Consider the following 19228-nt stretch of genomic DNA (forward strand, 5'->3'; position numbering starts at 1 on the left):
GCACGCACGCCCAGAGACACGCTTGTTCACGAACTCGGATGCGCGCGCGCGCACAGACACCAGCGAGCTGCCGCATTCCGAATTCAGCCCGCGCGCCCCCTTCGGCTGCCCCCTCTCCTGTTTATCGACTCGCTGCAGCCCGCCGCAATTTCATGACCAAACAGTGAGGACGGTGGCTGTTTGCTGTTGCCGTCCTTTCCGTTCCTCCGCCACGTCCCGGACGCCCATCCCCAGTGGAGACCCACACACAACCTCTTAAATTTCTCATTTTCCCCTCCTTATCCCTCTGTCGATCGCTCTGCAGCTCGATCTCTCTACTTATCTCTCCTTCCTTCCCCTAGTACCTTCTCCCCGTTTTATCCTTCTTACTTTCCGTCACGCCCGTCACGTTCTGTGCCCCTTTTCGTGATCTCCGCTCGAGCAGGCGTGGAGTTAACTTGCTGTCCACCACCTCGTTTGACAGATGGTCTGCTGTTGTTGTTGTTGCTTGAAAACGTTGTTTGCTTCAGTCCCCGACACCAGTCCAGGTTCGAGAATTGCACCATCTCTTCTGCATGTCCTGACAGCGGCTACGAATGGTCTGCATAGTCGCTTCTCTACCCTAATGTCGTTACAATCCCATTTCTTTTCTGCAAACAATTGTATAAAAATAAATCAATTTCTATATGGGCATAACCCCCTCCCCCCTCCGCTGTGGTCACATGTGCTGCATGTTGAGATGTGGTCACGGTCAGATGCTGTAGTCAAGTCCAAATTGTATTATATTGTAAAACCCTTCCGCTGTGGACTAGATCAATCGAATTTCACCTTATCTGATCAGATCTCGCAAGCTAAGCAGGACCGAGCCAGGGCGGTGTTTGGATGACCAAGGTGCATAAAACAGGTACAGTGACGCTGCCTTGGCAGCAGAGGGCAGTAAAGAAAAATACATTGTTACACTGTATTGTGCTCCTCGCCTTTGCCAACCCGCACTGATCAGCATTGAGAAGTATGGTCAAACGACTCCCACAGCACGCAAGACATCTGGGATTGACAAAAATGGCTGTGCGTGTACGAAACATCCCTTCAACGTACCTCCAATCCCCTCCGCTAGTGTCTTATCAAGGCCCCTCCTCTCCTCCTCTCAGTCATAGTCTGCCCTTGTCTTTGTCTCTCCAAAGCTCTGTTTCTCCCATGCTCTCTGCCCTTGTCTCTCTGTCTCTCCCATATTCTGTCTCCCCACGCTGTCTGCCCATGTCTGTCTCTCCCGTACTCTGCACGTATCTTTATATCTCTTTCATGCTCATGTCTCTCTCGCTATTCCCCCATGCTCTCTGCTCGCGTTTCTGTCCCTCCCATGCTCCCTGCCCTCGTCTGTCTCTTGCATGCCCTGTGCCGCCTGAGAGTGTCTATCTCTCTCCCATGCTGTCATGCACGTAGAATGCGAATGCTCCTTCGCATATGTGACCGCTCCCTTTTAGTTCACCTTCTATATTAATGCTTTCCCCCCCCTCCCTGTGTTTACTCGAGCGCTCATAAATCTCGTCGTGACAAGTGGCATCCCACGCCAGCGCTGAAGAATGCGTGTTGAATCAATTATTCTGCTCTCCGCTCCGGCCCCAAATTTTTTTTTTTAGAGCTAATCTGGAGAGAGAGAGAGAGAAAAAAAGGTACCGCCAGTCACACATTTCGTGGAAATCAAGAAAGGTATGCAAAATCCCAGCCGGGTGCCGAAATACACATGAATCATCTGTTTAATAGGCCCATTAAAGTGTCTGGGGAGGGAGGGGGGCAAAAAGGGAGTGTATAAAAATGTTCGTAATGCAGCTTTTCATATTTGGGTTTTTAAAGAAACTGATTGGCTCATAAATCAAACTATACAATATATATCCGTACGTCCAAGAGATAATGCACGCAAGCAACCCAGGGGGACGCTCGCCCCGGTGGAACGGATAGCGCCCCTGGACCCGGCAATCGCGAGGTCTCCGGTTTGACTCGACCCCCTGACGCAGCCGTCCTTTAAAGTAAATGGGCAGGTTTCATAACCCCCCTCCCCACTGTCCACCGGCAGTATAGTTCACCACTACTGCGGCTAGTCTTATCAGGTTGTTGTTCGTGTGTGGTGGGGTAAAGTGTGGGTACTCCCACCTCTTCCAAAATGTCTGGCCAGCGTGGAAGGGGTTAGCTTAATTATCTTCGAGAGATGCACTGCAGAGCTCCGCCGATTGGAGGTCCCCGTCCGCCAGCAGTGGCGTGTGAGCGAGCGGTCTCAGGGCCGCTCCTCTACCCGTTTTTTTACGCAATTGCTTCAGGCGATCGGAGGCGCGCGTTTAAAAAAAAAAAACACTAACCTGTTTTGCTAAAACGATCGCAGGCCTAGCGGAAGATAGCGTTAAAGTGCTGGATGTGTTAACTTTGCTGCCCCCCCCCCCTTTTTTTTTACTTACCGGCGTGACGTGGCGCCCGTACGATTCGGAGTTAAACGGTTCCGTAATTAAGGCCGCGCTTGCGAGAAGCGATTTATTTATTTTTCCTTTCCCCTCCCCCCTCCCTATCGACGGCGAGGCCAGGTCGATCACGACTGTAAATCGCGTATTGATCGCGTAGCATTCGCTTCCAGTGTTTCTCTGGCACAGCGCTGCCAAGTGTCGGTCACCCCCCGCCCCCCCACCAACCCGAAACCAGCCTTGCAACGTGAAATGGTTGTTCGGCTTCTCAGCGGCGGTGGCAACAAGTGGTCACATGAGGTGCTTGAGCAAAGTGCGATTTATATCCGTGTTATTTCACTTTTGGTTTTAAATAATTTAGTGGGGGGGGGGGGGGGTTTCTCTCCCAAGTTTGTTTCAAAATCGTGCTGTCGGTATCGTGACGCGATACGGAGAAGCCATTTGAAATTCTCGCAGAGCCTGGTAACTGTGAGTTACAAAACGGCCCACGGAAGTGAATGTTACCAAACTCCCCGAGAACTTCAAGCCTTTGAATCCACATACTAGAGGGTGCACTCACCCACATGTTCTGCTATGCGAATTCATTTTAATTCTTAGAACAGAAATATAACCAAATTAAGTGAAAGATACATTTTTATACAGTGTATTCTGGTGTAGTAAAATGATGACCCAACTTGCGGGTTTAATCACAGGCAGTGGCCGAAACGCAGAATCAAACCCAGGATCTCAGCGGTGCCTGTGCAGCGCTCTGACATCTGAGCCCCACCCATCTTCATTTCATCTTTGTGATTTTTTTTCAGTTCACTCAAATATATTTGAGGTGTTGTCACATTTCTGACATTACGCGTACGCTACGCGACTCATTTCCTGTTTTTAGATCAGAACAGGCCGTGTGTCTCCTTGCTCCGAGACCTCCCTAACTCCTCCTAAGCCTCTCTCTCCGGGGCCAACGATGAAACGGCTTTGCAGATTCCGATGGCTTGACCTCTCTCGCCCATGACTCGGCCCCCGCCAAATGTACGTTGCTATTTGCAGAAGTGTTTTGCTCGTGTGGCCATCGGTGACCGGGCCAAGGCCTTGAGAATTCTCCTCTCTTTGTCCCCCCCCCCCCTCCAAGGCTAAGGAGGAGACAGCTTCCATGTTTCACTCTCCTCCTCCTCCCCCCTCCCCTCCCGCCCCATGGGACTTGAACCCAGGATTTGAGAGGTGCCGGCTGAGTGGTCTAAAATGAACATCACCCCCTCTGAGCCCCCCCCCCCCACCAACCAATCCTCCACCGAAGCAAATTTCACCACTGATGAGTTTTGAAGTCCTACTCATTCCCCAGGTCCAGCGAAAAAGCTGCACCAGATGTCGATGTACCGAGTTCAAATTTGGCAAAGTTCTCTCAGCAGCAGCAGCCACCGTTACTCAGTTTTGAATTCATTTTTTTCTTTTTGGAACACGTAAAGTGACCCTTTATGCAGTTGAATGCCGTTTGTAATATCTATAGGGCCTCTTTACTCATGAACAGAACAAAAACGCGTACGCCCTTTACTTCTTGTCCAACAAATGCATTTGTGAAGCAGCTATTTAGACAGTCAAGATAAACACTGGATCGTTAAGCGCAGGGATATGCTGTTAAAATGTTACGTTTCAAACAAAGGGCGCACAAAGAGAAACCGCACAAGGAATAGCATACACTGTTTTGTCCCATGTCCGACCACATCGCGACATACATAGTGAATTCAAACCGTATCTTACACATTTTTAGTAGAAATCGGTTATACGTAAATATCGTGAAATCACACAAACTAAACCCGAAAACAGGAGGGAAATCTGTTCTCAACTTATGAACACATTTGGATTTTTATAAGCTTAATTATTTCTCCTACTTAATGCAAACCCAAGTCTGAGGGTCTCCTTCATGCAACACCCCACCCCATGGGTAAGTCCTGTGCTCTGACCTGACCCCCATCGTAATTTAATCGATAAACTTCTTCCCCTTGAGAATCAAATCAACCAATGGCTGTCTACCCTCCGGTCACCCCTGCTGTTTGTTGGACCTGTGATTGGCTCGCTAGGCCTCTGAAGATCAGCGCTCCAGGCCTTCGTGTGAGTTTGGTGTCACTGGGTAGGGTGACATAAATGGTCATGGGTCATTCCCTGCCAGTGAATAATGCAAAGGGGCTGCTAGTTCCCTGCACCCCGTCATGGTACACGTACGGGCGAACGCACGTGGAATGCGTATTCCATAAGCGTTGCCTAACCTTGCACACTAATGCTTGAAGGTGACTTTTTTTTACCTTTTTCAATGCACCCTTGAAAGTGGTCATGCATTTCCTCTGTCTCGTCTGTCCATATGACTGTGTAGCAGTGGGGCCCACGATAAGTCTCATGAACCTGATCCGATATAAACAAAATTGCAGCTTTTAGATGCTTGGCTTGCAGTGACGAAGGAAGCATTGTTCGCCAGCCGTACGAATTGGTAGGCCTCGTGTAGCCGCAGACCTTTTGCAATGAAATCTCCGGGTCGTATCTAGCACACGGCTGAAGGTGCCGTGCTCCCTGGCCTAACCCAGTCCCCCCCCCCTTCTCACCAACACGTCCATGGTGACTCACAGTTAGGGAGTAGACAAACGGCTAAGATCCACGCATTGATGGATACATATTCTTTGCGGGCTATTTCAAACGGGGCAGGCCTCGTGTGGCCGCGGACCGTATGAAATGAAGTCAGGGGAAGGCGTAGATTTCCCACTCCCTGCTTTCCACACCGGGTGGGCCCCTTTGAGCCGCACAGAGCTCATTTGCCACGAGGAGACCCCTTCACTCAAGCGGGCCGTTGGGTGGCGGCGGCAGGGGGAGAAGTTACACCGGACGATCATCAATAGTGGCGCTCTTTAGCGAGGCGGCCTTGGCGGCGGGCGTGAGCTGCGTGGCGTGTGACGGCTCCTCTGGGGGGGGGACGGTGATGGTGAGTAACGGCCCGCGTGGCTCGGCGAGCGGGGGGAGGCTGCTTTCGGTGGAAATTGAGCGCGCATGCAGAGCGGTTAGGCTGCTCGCTCGCCCGTCGCCCTGGTAAATGGGTGGACCTTTTCTGCCCCGGCGACGGCGAGAGTGATGAGGAGGGCCAGCCGGCCCAGCGCTGCCGCCTTTAACCCCCTCTTCCCGCTGCGGAATTGAACGGGACACCGCGCACGTGCGCGGAATCGCCAATCGCCCTGATGGCGTTTTAATCTCGCCGAAAATTTTTTGGGGCCAGCGGCCACGGCTTCGTTTATCTCTGATCAGAGTGCTCTCGACACGCGCCGATCGGTTGGTTGCTTGGGTGTAGAAAGGTAAAGGTGCAACCCTGCAATTGCCCACTCACGGCAGTGTTGGCAGAAGAGCCTTCCCTTGAAGGCCTTCCAGAGCTCTCGTGAGCGCCTCCTAGACGGCGTTTTGGCCAACACTTGCGACTATACATTATGAAACTCCCAAACCTGCCAGTTTACAAAGTGGCCATGAGGTGGCAGTACATAAAGTGGATTTGTCAACCCATCTGTGTAAGTGGACATTGGTTTTCTCTCCTAGTACCCCAGTTCACTCTCGTGTGAAAAGACTCCTTCAAAATGGAATTGGCCAAACATCGCAATGCAGGACCTGCCTGAAAAAGCCTCTAATTTATTATTTAGTTTTTTTTTGATAAACAAAAGGCATTTTTATTATTGCCTTTAATCAGACGAAAAAAATGTATACTAGGGACTAAACGGTGTTAAACATGAGTACAGATAGGTCAGCAACCTACTTTCCCTACTGCTGTCAACCAGTAACCTCGTTGACGTGTTTTTCTCCGTTGGGTCACGCCCTCTCCCGCTTCATGAACACATTCGTTAACCTCGTAGTTAAGTGACTCGTTGGCTAATTTGCTGTGTTCAATCCTGCATTCATTTCACAGACAGGGCTGGCAGTGGCAGACTACAAACATTTCACTCGTACAGAGATTGAATGTCTAAATCTGCTGTGTATTTGCATCCGCATGGTGGCCTCGCGAAGTCGTATTTGATTTTGTTCCCATTGAGGCAGCACCAAATACAATTTACCGAGCGTGCGTGGCCGTGCATGCAGTAGTAAGCATCTCTGCAAAAAATAATTGCCGGCGCACCATACCATTTTAGTGGTGGCATAGAGGTTTTCGTGCACTGTGGACTTGGCGACGTGAGGTTTGATTGCCAGGCGCATGGCTAACGTCGGTGGCGAGTGTTATCTGAACTAGCTCCGGGCTGGGCCGTGCCAGCCTGCGTTGATCAGCATTGCAGAATGCGATCAAAATAACCCCCATTGCTGACATAGCGCTGGGTAGGCCTTCATCCAATAGTTGATTGATCATGGCTGTCTATGGCAACTGTGATGATGATGATGAAAACGATATAATTAAACTCAGGTGCTTGCTTGCTTTTGCGTGGCATTTTGAGTGGCTTCTCCTTTTGTTTAAACAGCAGCAACGCAGCATCGGTGTCCCGCGCAAATATCCACTTGAGCTCAAATTGAGCCTGACCCATCCCCGTGTCCTTCACCTGGGTAATTATTTAACAAAGACGACCCACTTGTGCTTAAGTAAACAGAGAAGGGTGGCCAGAGAAGGCCTCTTCATCTTTGTATTCTTCGTTCCCGCAGTCTTGTCGACTGCTACACAAGTTGCCTTTTGTACACGGGTGCTGCTGCTTTGTTTCTGTCCGTGTGCGATTTCCCCGCGGTGTCCGAGTCCCCATGCCTGTCCAGCTTACATCGGAGTGCAACCGTCCGGCTCTTGAGATTCGTAAATGAGATTGGCGCGTTGGAGTGCATACACTGCGTGAGAACATCTCTTTGAGCTTCGTAACTCGGTGATAAAGCAGCAGGATTGTGTTTGTGGGGAGCGGTAGGGCAACAGTTAGTGCACTACACTACGAACCCGGTTACTCGAGTTCGATTCCTGCTCATGGCCAACACCAGTGAAGATGATCTCAACTGGTTCTGGGCCTCCCCTAGGTTGACTCGTCCTAAAATGAGTACCTGGTGCAGTGTGTAACATCGCCAACAGGGAGAGAGGTGGTTAGACATAGTGCTGGCCACTCCACCCCCTCGGGTGCCGTGCCGGCCTTCATAGGTGCTCGTTAACAGCACTTGTCCCAACAGTCCGTTAAGGCTATACGGCGGATCTTGCCTTTTGCATGTGTCACTGACCGTTCATCGTTGCTCTGGGTTGCGTGGGGCAGGAAGGCGAGCGGAGGTCGGCACAAAGGGGCGGATGAGAGGTCATGGGGGATCAGGCGTGATACACTGGCATGGGTTAAATTCATCAGCGTTTTGTCACCGTTAAAGGAAAGGGCAGCCTGAATAATTCATGCGGTGGTATTTAGCAGCGCTGCTTCTCCGCTCTCATCCTCGGCACCTGAAGACTTAACCGCCAATCCAACGACACCTCCCTCCTCCACTCTCCTCCACCCCCGCCCACCCCCATCCAGCCTCCCCCTCCCCCCTGCACACGCTAGCTGGTTTGCGATGGCGTTTGACAGCTTTAGTAAATTAATCTGGAGACGCTGCCTAATTGATCACTCTCCCTCGGGGATCACCGGCAATGCAGCTGCGCACGTTAACCGATCCGCCGCGGAAACAAATAAGTGCATATATCGTCAACATCGCCATCATCATCATCCTCACCACCGTTGTTGTCATCGCCATTTATCACTGGGAGATACCACTCGATGTTGGCCAACTGAGTCGGTCGTCATTCGCTTGCCGATCGACCGCCATGATTTTCGCAGCAGGTCTCGGCCATCAAATTTGTGCGTGGTTACTCGCACATCGTTTCTCTGTCGTCTTTTTCACGTTTTTTTGCTATCCTGCGTGAGTTCAGTGCCCTTCCCCAAAGTACTCCGATCCTTGAAAACGTTGCCCATATTTTTATTTAATGTTCCACAAGCCAATGACCAACCCACCCCGGGAGTGCACCCGCTCTCATCCGGATCTCCCAATCCAAGCAGGGCCTTGCCTGGATTTGCGTTTCGGTGGTGGGTGACCCCCTCCCAGCCTTGCAAATCACAAGTTCTGTAGGCTGTTTGTGTTGTGGGAATTGTTGTACTTTACCCCTCCCCCCCCCCCCCCCCCCATGTCTTCTTAGCGCATGCTTCTGTGCTCTCACCTCATGCTTCAACCCTTCCGCTGTCGCCCATTCTGCTTTGCCATGATCACATCCTCGCCGAATACAGTGGACGCTGGATATAAGCACACCTTACATAAACACACTTGGTAAGCAACAGAAGCTAACGGTACACTGGTGGGTTCAGAGCAAAGGGTAACTTCTGATTATAAGCATACTTGCACCTGCTCCCAAGCGGGGGGGGGGGGAGTGTTGCTTGTATTGAGATTCTGCTGCAGAAAACAAAGTTTAGCCCACTTAGGGATTGTGATACTTTCCCTTCTTTTAGTGGGGACGGCAGCCAAAAGAGGGGGTTAATGGACCTGGGCGATCGGCACCGGTGATGCGTGAGATGTGCGCACGCGGGATGAGTGTCTCATCCTCGGGCTCGGGCTAAAGCTGAGCGAAGACTCGCGGCGGGCACACAAGTTTATTATTTGTTTTCGTTTTTTTGCAGACCCTCACCTCATTTGCATTCGTTAGCCGAATTAATCTGCAAGGGCTCTGCGGCCGGGGATGGTGAAAAGCGATGGCGTAATTAATGGCATTACGGTGCGCATTTGGAATAATAATCTGTTTTGCTTTCAGCCGATTACCATCATCTAATAGGATAGTTGGCAGGCGTCTGAACGCTTTTACAAAAATTCATTTGGAATGATGAATTATCCGTGGCAGGGTTGGGGACGGGGAGTGGTGCTTGTGTGGCAGTGGCGGCTGTGACTGCCTCGGTTCCAAAATGTCCGTCGCCTACGGGCCCGAGCAGCGTGAGTTCGAACTCCAAATCCGTGACCTCGCCCTGCCCTTGCCGATGTTGAGCGAGCGTGGCGCTAGGATGGGCGTGAGCCGCACGCAGATTGGACGTGAAGCTGGCGTGTGTGTGTGTGGAGAGGGTGTTAGCGTTTGTGACACGCACCCCAAAAGAGACACACTGGCCCTCAGCCTCACCGTCGGCATGATCGTCATCAGCCACGATCAATCCGCTGACGAGGGCCTCCCCAAGCTGTCTGCCATCTCTCACGGCCCTACAATTTAATAATCCACTGAGCAGCTTCACACGAGCCAGTCTCCGTCGCCTCCATCGCCTCCATCTTAACCAAACGATGATTTTTTTTTTTTATCAGTCTCCTGAGCTCTATATCTCCTTTTCAGAAGTGACTTGGCTACAAACGATAGCTCAATGAAGTGGCTTATCTGGAAATTCATAGAAGTTAAATAATCTAAGCGCATGTTGATTCTAAATGTAGAGCGGGGACTCGGGAAAAAAATCCACGTCATCACGGAGATAAAGACATGCGAACTCCAAACATACAACAGGCGTCAGGGTCAGGATCGAACCCACGATCTCCTCTATACCAGGCGAGGTAGTTATCTCGCCACCGTAACGCCCCACGATCAGCGTCCTCTCGGGTGGGTTCCTCTCCTTGGGCTGCCACTCAGTCCCGGGTCTCGACCACCGGCCATCGTCGCCTTCTTCGCCACACGTCCTGTCCAAGCCTTCTAGCGACGCGTCCTGTCCCAGGCCCCGCTTAACTTTTCTTCACAGCCAGCGTTCAGTACTCAAGTACTTAACCTGTTCATCAGATACACCATACACCCGGTCCTTTTTCTGTCTCTCAATGTAATTCTAAGCAGGAAATCCCCTTTGTCCCACCCCGCAACCACCTTTATCAAAATGATCAATTTTGACCTGAATAGTAATTTTAACGCTCTTAATGCATTTAATTATTTATTTGCCGTAGGCCATGGTGTACGGGGGGGGGAATAACAAAACGTGCTCCATTAATTCTGTCATGAATGGTGTGTCCTGGAGCAATTATCCTTGGCCGGCCAAGAGGAGGCTGGCTGTGTAGAGGCAGCTTAAAACTGACCCCCTTTGTCCAAAACAATAATCATAATACAAATAAATCCGCAGCATCGGCAGTTTAAATTCATAATGTGAAATACATAATTAGATGGAGTTATTCTCCTCATTGAACAATTGACTGTACACAAGCACAGTTGATTTGTATGTTTAACACAGGCTTTTGTATAATTTTACATGTTTATGCCAAACGACATCGATGAGTGCGTCGTGCCTATTTTCCAGGAGGATTAAACCGACCTCTGTCATTCTTGTGACCTCCAACCTCTTCGGCAGCATCATTCGTATTTGAACAGAAAGGCTAAGTTTTTAAATCAAGAGATAATATGGATGAGACTGGAAAATCTAGATGAAAAGAACAGATTCTTGAGTCGAACGCGATAGTCAATCGTGAAAATTCATCAAATAACCTTTGGGCAATTTGGCTGGGGGCTGGGGTGGTGGCATAATCACACGCCTAATTTGTACACATAGGTAATTAACCGCAGTATTTTTTATTCTTTTTCCACATGTAACGCTGAGCGGAAAGAGAATATCAAGAAACCCGCATGGGCAAAGTGTAGCATTTAGCAGAGGACTTAAGAGGGGTGGCTCCTCTATTCCCCCGGGGGTCTCTTTTGATGGGATGGAAATGGATTTGGGTACTAATTAAGTCTGATGAATTCAACTTGGGGGGGGAGATAACAGAGAGGGGCACTTGCAGAGAGCCCTAATCCCAGTGCACAGGTGCGAGGGACAGGCCGGCAGTGATTAAGCGCATGGCGCACACGCCAGGATATCTCTCCTAACCCTAATTGTCTCTCTGCAGGAGGGGCACCGTGTCCACGGCCTTATCCAGATTTTCATTGTGCCCCCCTTGTCCCCGCGTTCATCTAGAAATAACTAGATGAATGCAATCCAGCGCAGCTTTATTTTCGTTTTACAAATATTTGCCTTTTTTACGTAGATTGTTGAAAAGGTGAAATATAAAAGGAGGCGTTTTTAGCCGGGGGATAAAATCAGCTCCTCTGATCTAGCACGATTGGCCTACGTACGGTGCAGAAGAAGTTCTACATACATAAATACAGCTCATGCCTCCTCCATGTACTTTAAAGTGCGACGCAGGATCGCACGCGTGGGGTTATGGTATGACTCGGACGTGGGAGTGGCGTGTCCGATTTGAACCTGCAGAGCGTGAAGAAGCTTTAATCGAAAAAAATAATTACGTCTCACAGAGATTGTCTACTTGCGCCGCGGAAAGGTTAAAATAACGAAATGTTTATTTATGCACAGCCATTGAAAATATTAATTATTAGATGACACATTTAATTGGAATGAAATTCCATCTGAGCGTGCATAATGGCTGTAAATTATAGCTGTGGGCACACAGCTGCAGGGACTGCTGACTTTTTGGGTACTTTGATGGAAGTGTGCGAGCCAAGTTAAATCAATAACTGCACGCATCCAATAATTGGCCTCCTCCCATAGTGCCCAACTTCCACTAAAATGCTCCCTATATACGCATCGACGGCCAGTTTACCGGCTCGCTGGCACTATTTAAAGGTGGCAATTTAACCCATTCGCCGCTGGGCTTGTGGTTTTCCTGCCTGCTGGCCAAAGCCCAGGATCAGTGTTTTTAACTCCAGTTTAACTCGTGGGTTTGTAAGCTTGATGATTTATTTTGGAGATATCTCCCACGCAAGCTGGGTGGGGTGGCGCAAGTGTACGGTTCCCGGCCACGGCTGAAATCAGCGGCGAGCGATATCCTGAACGACCGCCAACCTGTACTGATCATCTTGGTGAAGTCTGGGCAAATGACAAACGCACTGCAGCGGTGCGACGTCTTGAATTGAATTCCCGACAGTCGGTGCTCGTGATTATTTATTTATTTATTCCTAGCATGTTCATGCGTTTTTTTGGGTTAACGCCAGACTCTCTTCGCACGTGCTGCGTTCACAGGGGGAGGCCGGGACCAAAGCACGGCCATAGAGGGGGGGAGAAGCGGCTCGGACGGGAGGGGCTACAACCGGCAACTCCGGGAGTGTCCGGCGGGATGGCGACGCGCCGTGGCCTGCTGCTTGCCTGCCTGCTCGCCGTGACATCGCCGCTTGCCACCGGTGAGCTTGACTACCAACAATGACGAAGATCCCCCCCCCCATTGTAGTCTTGAACAGGCTGTGTGAGAGTACGTAATAATAATGGCCAGCACAGCTCATGAGGGGGTGGGTGTGGCCAGCACCACAACCCGGCCGACTTTAACTCCCCAGTGCTGATGCTTACACAGCACACCATGTTGCGTTGACCTCCGGGGGGGGGTCAGGATTTGTTCCGATATTTGCCAGTGATATTGGCCGTGGCTGGGCTTTTAGCGCGGCGTTTAATGCACGATGGCCTACCCCAATGAAAGACACCAATAGGAACGGTCAGAATAAAGGGGGCGCATGCATGCACGATGGTAAACCAACTAAACGCAGACGTGTTGCTGCCTTCCCCTCGCGGTCTGTTTTCTTTCTTTCTCCCGCAGTGGCGTCCGGGCCGGCCGAGTGCCGCATCCTGCGCTGCAACTCCGACTTCGTGGCATCTTCGACGGCCGCCCACACGGCATGGGAGCAGTGCGCGGCGCTGCGCGCGTACGCCCACTGCACACACGCCACCGCGCGCGCCTGCCGCGGCGACCTGGCCTACCACTCAGCCCGGCACGGCATCGACGACCTCATGGCGCAGCACAATTGCTCGCGCGACGGCCCAACGGCACCCACGCCGCCGCACGGCCGGTGAGTGGTCTTGCTCAACCCCAACTCACCCCCCCCTCCAACCCCCCCCCCACCCCCAAACCCCACCGCTCCCGACGCCCCCACCCTTCTCCACCGCTGACCACCTGGTCACTTTTGGCCTCGTCGGCCAATGCAAGTGCATGGGTGTAACCATTCGGATAAAAGTGTGGATCATGATACCGAAATTTTTTTCTTCATTTCTGCCCAAGTTTTCACAAATCTCATCTCAACAAAATTAGAGGAAAGGGAAGATAAATTAGAAATTTCTAAAACACCATAACATTATTACAGTGCCATTTTAGCTAGTTATTTCTCAGGTAGTTAAAAAGGTATTAGGTCATACATAGCTCACCATCAGTACCAGTCAATGACTGTACGACGAAATGATGATGCCCAGGCAACGTGGCGGCAGTTGTGCTAGTAATGTTCGTATCCTAAGAGATTTTCGAGTCGCTATGATCACGGTGCGTGGTGGTGACGACAACAGTGTAAATTGTGAGTACGCCCATTCTGAGTGCCGATGCTGGCTGTGGTAATGATGATGCCCACAAATTGCGTCAGCAGTATTTCCGGCCTTCTCTGGTGTGGCCGTAATGATAACGCCTTGGCGCCGCCCATTGTGGTTGTGGTGGTGCTAGCGATCGCGCTCACGTTGGCTTTGCTAATCGTAGCGGTAACGATCGGGGCAATGTTGACACCAACAGTTGCGCCGGTAAGCGACTGCACCCACGCCGGTGCCGATGATGGTTTTCTCTTCCCCCGCCTCTGCCACCATGCGTAGTAATCGCGTGGCGGCTGATTGGGGCCGCGCCGATCCAGGCGTGTGCAGCTACTCGCCGCCAGAGGGCGAGCGCGACATCGTGTACCGCCACTGCGGCCTCTTCGGGGACCCGCACCTACGCACCTTCATGGACGACTTCCAGACGTGCAAGGTGGAGGGCGCTTGGCCCCTCGTCGACAACCCTTACCTGTCCGTGCAGGTCACCAACATCCCCGTGGTGCCAGGCTCCAGCGCCACCGCCACCAACAAGGTGCGCGTGCGGTTGAGTGGGGGAGGTGGGCAGCGGTGGTGGGGATGGTTTGTTGGTTGTCACGTCGTCGCTAATTGTCCGTAGTGCGCAGCTGCGGTCAAGTTCTCTGGGGGCACTGTTTGGTATGCCACCTTGTATTCATGAGGCTTTCTAAACTCCTTAGCTGTAAAGTGGCAGTACAGCAAGTGGGGTTCATGTCCCTGTCTGTGCGTACCTAATGAGCATTGTGACCTTATTCGTTGGGTTTTCTGAGTATTTCACATTGCGTGGGGAGGCCTGCATCTATCAGCGGATTGACAAAGGACTGCAAATTATTGTTACTTAACTTTTTCACATCAACGGCCATTGCTATAGAAAGCATAATTCCGTTTTTTTCTTTTTTCCCTGCCAACATATCCCCCCCCCCCCCCCATCGCGCTCGCAGCTGACCATCATCTTCAAGGAGTACGCGGAGTGCACGGACGTCAAGATGTACCAGGCGGAGACTGACAGTCTGCCGCCGGCGTTCGTCGACGGCTCCAAGAACGGCGGGCCGCGTGACACCACGGGCAGCCTGCGCATCTCCGAGCTGGTGCCCGGCCGCCACGTGGAGATCCAGGCTCGCTTCATCGCCACCACGCTCGTCGTGCGGCAGATCGGCCGCTACCTCACCTTCGCCGTGCGAGCCCCAGCGGCCGTGACGGCGTCTGGCGTCGGCGACACGAACGGCGGCGGCCTGCAGCTGTGCCTCAATGGCTGCCCCACGTCGGAGCGGATTCGCGAGAACGACTACCGCGAGCTGCTCTCGCGAGCCGAGCAACGCGCGCAAAGGTCGCGGGCCGGTGGCGGCGGAGGAGGTTTCGAACCGGCGGGCTTCACGGCTGACTTTGCGCGCGCGAAATGCAAGGAGCGGCTGCACGTGGAAGACCTGTACTTCCACTCGTGCGTCTTCGACCTGCTGACGACGGGCGATTTGAACTTCACGCAGGCGGCGTACAGCGCGTTCGAGGACGTCAAGACTCTCTCGCCCGACAAGGACCGCATCCATATTTACCGAGGCACGAGTGATCCCACGCTGGGGAGCGCCGCTCCGGGAAGGCCCCGCGGCGTCACGGGCCCCGTACCGCTCACCTTGGCAATTCTCGCGATTTACTGCAGCGTCCGTGCGTCTCTCTTGTGAATGTTGCTTTTTTGGCGTGAACAAGTTTAGGAAGAAAAGTAATACGATTTACAAAATTGTAGTTTTTTTTGTTTATTTGATTTATTTATATCGTGCGTTCAAAAAAGACGTGTAATATATTGACAAAAATGATGGCAATGTTTGATGGGTGTTTTTTTTTTCACGCGACCTTGTACATAAGATTATATTGTGGGTGTTTTGTTGTGAAAAAGTAGTGATCTGATGTTCTTTCTGATGTGTTGATGTTAATATTGAACTTGTGGTATTATTAATGGTTGAAACATCACCATTTATTCTCAACGTTTAAAAAAAATGCTGTGTGAAGCTATCGACTACAAAATGGATATTAAAAAGATTTGGACTTTTGAAAAAGAAACTTAAATATAAAAAAAAAATCTCTGTTCGAAAACTTTTCATCCACTACACCTTGAGTATTGTTGACTTTTTAAGCTGTGTAGACTACAGAGGTGTTGTGTTGTTGAAAGCCTAGCCATATATGTACATACGTTATTTATTTATGGTCAAAAAGGCCTCTGTCCGTTAGATGTCTGGTAACTGTTCAACAATAAGCTTTGTCTACCATGCCGTCGGGGAAAAGTGCAGTTTGTGGGGAAGGGGGGGGGAGGCACGGGTTAAAGTGAAATAAAATCATGTTCTCTTTGACTTTCACACTCGCGTACTCATTTACACGTGGACTATCAGTGCAATCATGATTACAACAATATGGCCATGATTATGATGCGATGATTCATCGATGAGTAACATCGACTCACGCGTGTGAAGCTTATTTTTCAATTCATATTTGTTGTATCCCAGCGACGTGTCCCGCCCAAGCCCACTTTTCTTAACAGTCAACACGACGTCTTGAACTTCCGTTGATGGACAGCGGTTGAGGATCACCTTTCAGAGACGAGAACTTGCCAAAGTGGCAGTAGTCGACTGCGGAGATGGTTGCGTTTATATTGGCTCGAGCGCAGACGCTCAATAGATTGTTAACATCGTGGGTACCCTGAGCAATGACGCCTGCCTGGGCGAGCTCCTCAGCCAGCAGTGAATTGAGCATGATGGCTGGTGATGCTACAGGGTGTGCTATACTGTACTCTCATCAGTTTGTGGCCCCTGCAGCCACCAGAAATGCTGTTTTTTAAAAAATAATAATAATCTATTTTTGAATTGTGACCCCGATTCGTGCCAATCCATCAAATCGCAAGGGGTTGCAAATATTTTACACGTTTTAATAACATGGTACAGTACCGAAGACTGAAAATGATGAGCAGCCGTGGTGTAATGGTTAGCAGCGCACACTTGACTTGCAATCCAGAGGTCGCCACTTCCATTTCATCTCCCGGCGCGGCAAATGAAACTGGGTTAAGTTTCTCAAATCCACCGCCACACCCCCTCTCCCTCCACACCACTGTCCACCCAGTAGTATAATAAATGGGTATGCCGCAGTTTGCCCATCAGTTGGTCACGTGCGGTGGGGTAAAGTGTGAGTACATGGACAGTAATTATGGTGAAATGCAATCTCACGCGACACTAAACTGCATTAGTGGGTAGCTGTGTGCAAACACGTGTACGCAAGTTTTTACAATGCGGTTAGATTTTTTTTTTAATGTAATAGCATTATCGTGCGTGAATATCTCTGCAACACCCACTCGCATAGAGGGCAATACTCGCACTTGGCTGTGGGGGGGGGGGCTGGTATTCAATCATGGGAAATGTAATTATGTACAGTACATTATAAAGAACATTGTTCAACCATGAATCATTAAGCTTGAAAAAAATTGATAACGTGATTTGTTTCTAACGTGCAGTGGCAAAAAACTGGAATATAATTGCAATGTCATGAAATTATAAATATTGCCTAACAGTTTGAAAAAAAAATGTCCCTCGTGCATATATCCCGTGTTAACGATGTCTCGGCAGCCAAATGGCAGTCGAATAAGAATTCTTTATTTTCCCAGGAAAGCTGCAGCGTCAAGACTTGGAGACATAAAAATACATTTTCCTTGGTTGACCAAGCTATTCGGAAACACTGTTCTTCATTGAAATTGGTGTAGCATGTAAAAAAAACCGCATGATTTATAATTTAAAAATGAAATAATGCCATGGAAATTCCATTACACGTCCAACCATTTGTTTGTGGCTTTTGTATTGGGATGCTGGTTTCATTTCGAGATATATTTTCGGCAAATATTCACTTATTCGCCGAAAAAATTATTGCAATGAAACTCTCCTTAATAATCATTTTAAAAAGCCGTTAAAAAAATTTAATTACAGAATGTGAGAAAGTGGGGTCATGTTTCCTGCAAAGGTTATCCGCTAGTAATGGCTGAGGTCATAGCGATTAAACACGCGCTGCAAAAGCAAACGTGACGGATCCTATCGCAGCAATAGGCTCTCATGCATTTGGAAACGGATATTTAAATCACTTGCAAAATCAAAAAGCGATATATATGTTATCTTATCCCACACGATCGTTTTGAGACATTCCACAATACATGCAACCATATACTTCTGGATAGTACTAACCAACTGTTTTCCATCTTGGAAGCAATTAAAAAAAAAACAATGCGTCGGTTTATAATAACACGTCGAAAAGCAGATGGAACGACACACGGAACTCTCCCAGAGGTGCGACTTTAACACTCCCGTGTGCCCTTCATGGGAAAAGTCAACAGTCCACCGAGCCATCCGAATGACGACAAAAGTCCTATGCTGCCACCATCTGGCAGTGGACAGTAACTAGATGTCAGTTTAACACAGTAGGCTTTCGCCACCAATGTCATCCATAATACAGTTTTTTTGGGTTAGATCGCGTAAATATGCCATTATACCCGACATAGCCAATTAGTAAGGTTTGTCACGTAAACAGAACATGCCAATTCGTTACTAGTACAGCACACCGGTGTATTGGAGAGCCAAGCAACAACATTTACAATGAGTACGACGTTTCGCCAGTAATTACAACTAGCATCAGGCGACAGACAGATTTGCGGAGCAATCCTCCCGTTTTGTTCCTTAGAGGGATAGATGTGATAACTGAATGCGTTTGCAATTTTCAACACTAGATGGCTTAGTTTTCAGTTTATTTTGGTATAGCCCTGTGAGCGATTCGGCTCTTGAATCGGGTGCAACCACAACAAAAAACAAAAACACGAACAAGAAAAACATCTTAAAGTGACTATGTGACTGTGCAAACAGAAAATCCATGGGAGAAAAAAACCAGCAAAAATATTCCTGAAAAAAGCACCGTACACCAACGCTGTGTGCAAAAAATCCCAGTGGGATGCAAGTCAAACAACAACAACCACAAGAAAACTTAGATTAAGGCCATCAGTCTAACTCCGTACTACAACAAAACAAACATGTCCAAACCAAAAAACGTTTTCGAAATCAAAAAATAAAGCCATAATTGCAACGTAACAGTGATCACAGGGACTGTGACCGAATTTTTACAATAAACTACATAAATAACATGTACTTGGGGCTGATTTATACACGATGTCACAGTAGTCAAGTAGAGGCAGTATGGTAGCTTTTATCAATTCCAAACGGAACATTGGGGGGAAGCAGTGCTTGTGTCGATACAGAAAACCTATTTTTATTTTTGTCTTTTTACCAATATAATCAATGTGATCTTCAAAATTCAGTTTTGAATCCAGGATGACCCCAAGATACTTATAGATCTTGACTTGCTCTATTTGATAATTATTTAAGGAATGTAATTGGGGAAAATAACTTCCTGCTTTAGTCCTGGTGAGAAGCATAGCACATTGGTTTTGGAGGTATTCAGGACTAGTTTAAGAGCAACTAGCTGATGTTGTAGTTTGTTGAAATCACCCTGTAGCTTAGCAAT

At 49.4% G+C, this 19228-nt stretch overlaps 1 protein-coding gene across 3 annotated transcripts in view; it reads left to right on the forward strand.

Moving 5' to 3' along the window:
• LOC103091758 (repulsive guidance molecule A) overlaps nt 1–18795 on the forward strand; it is a 124089-nt gene extending 105294 nt beyond the window's left edge. For 2 of the 3 annotated variants that reach the window (XM_032973959.2, XM_032973963.2), the window contains 4 exons: nt 12365–12522; nt 12930–13179; nt 13961–14210; nt 14635–18795. In XM_032973959.2, coding sequence (XP_032829850.2) covers nt 12459–12522; nt 12930–13179; nt 13961–14210; nt 14635–15369 — 1299 coding nt within the window. In that variant the 5' untranslated portion in view covers nt 12365–12458 and the 3' untranslated portion in view covers nt 15370–18795. Of the gene's footprint in view, nt 1–820; nt 884–12364; nt 12523–12929; nt 13180–13960; nt 14211–14634 lie in introns of all 3 variants that reach the window. The other variant, XM_032973960.2, reaches the window with a different exon arrangement.
• The last annotated feature ends 433 nt before the right edge of the window (nt 18796–19228 follow it).

This window comes from Petromyzon marinus, chromosome 52 (genome assembly GCF_048934315.1).
Source record: "Petromyzon marinus isolate PM22_M1 ecotype Great Lakes invasive population chromosome 52, UKy_Petmar_22M1.pri1.0, whole genome shotgun sequence".
Taxonomy (NCBI): Eukaryota; Metazoa; Chordata; class Hyperoartia; order Petromyzontiformes; family Petromyzontidae; genus Petromyzon; species Petromyzon marinus.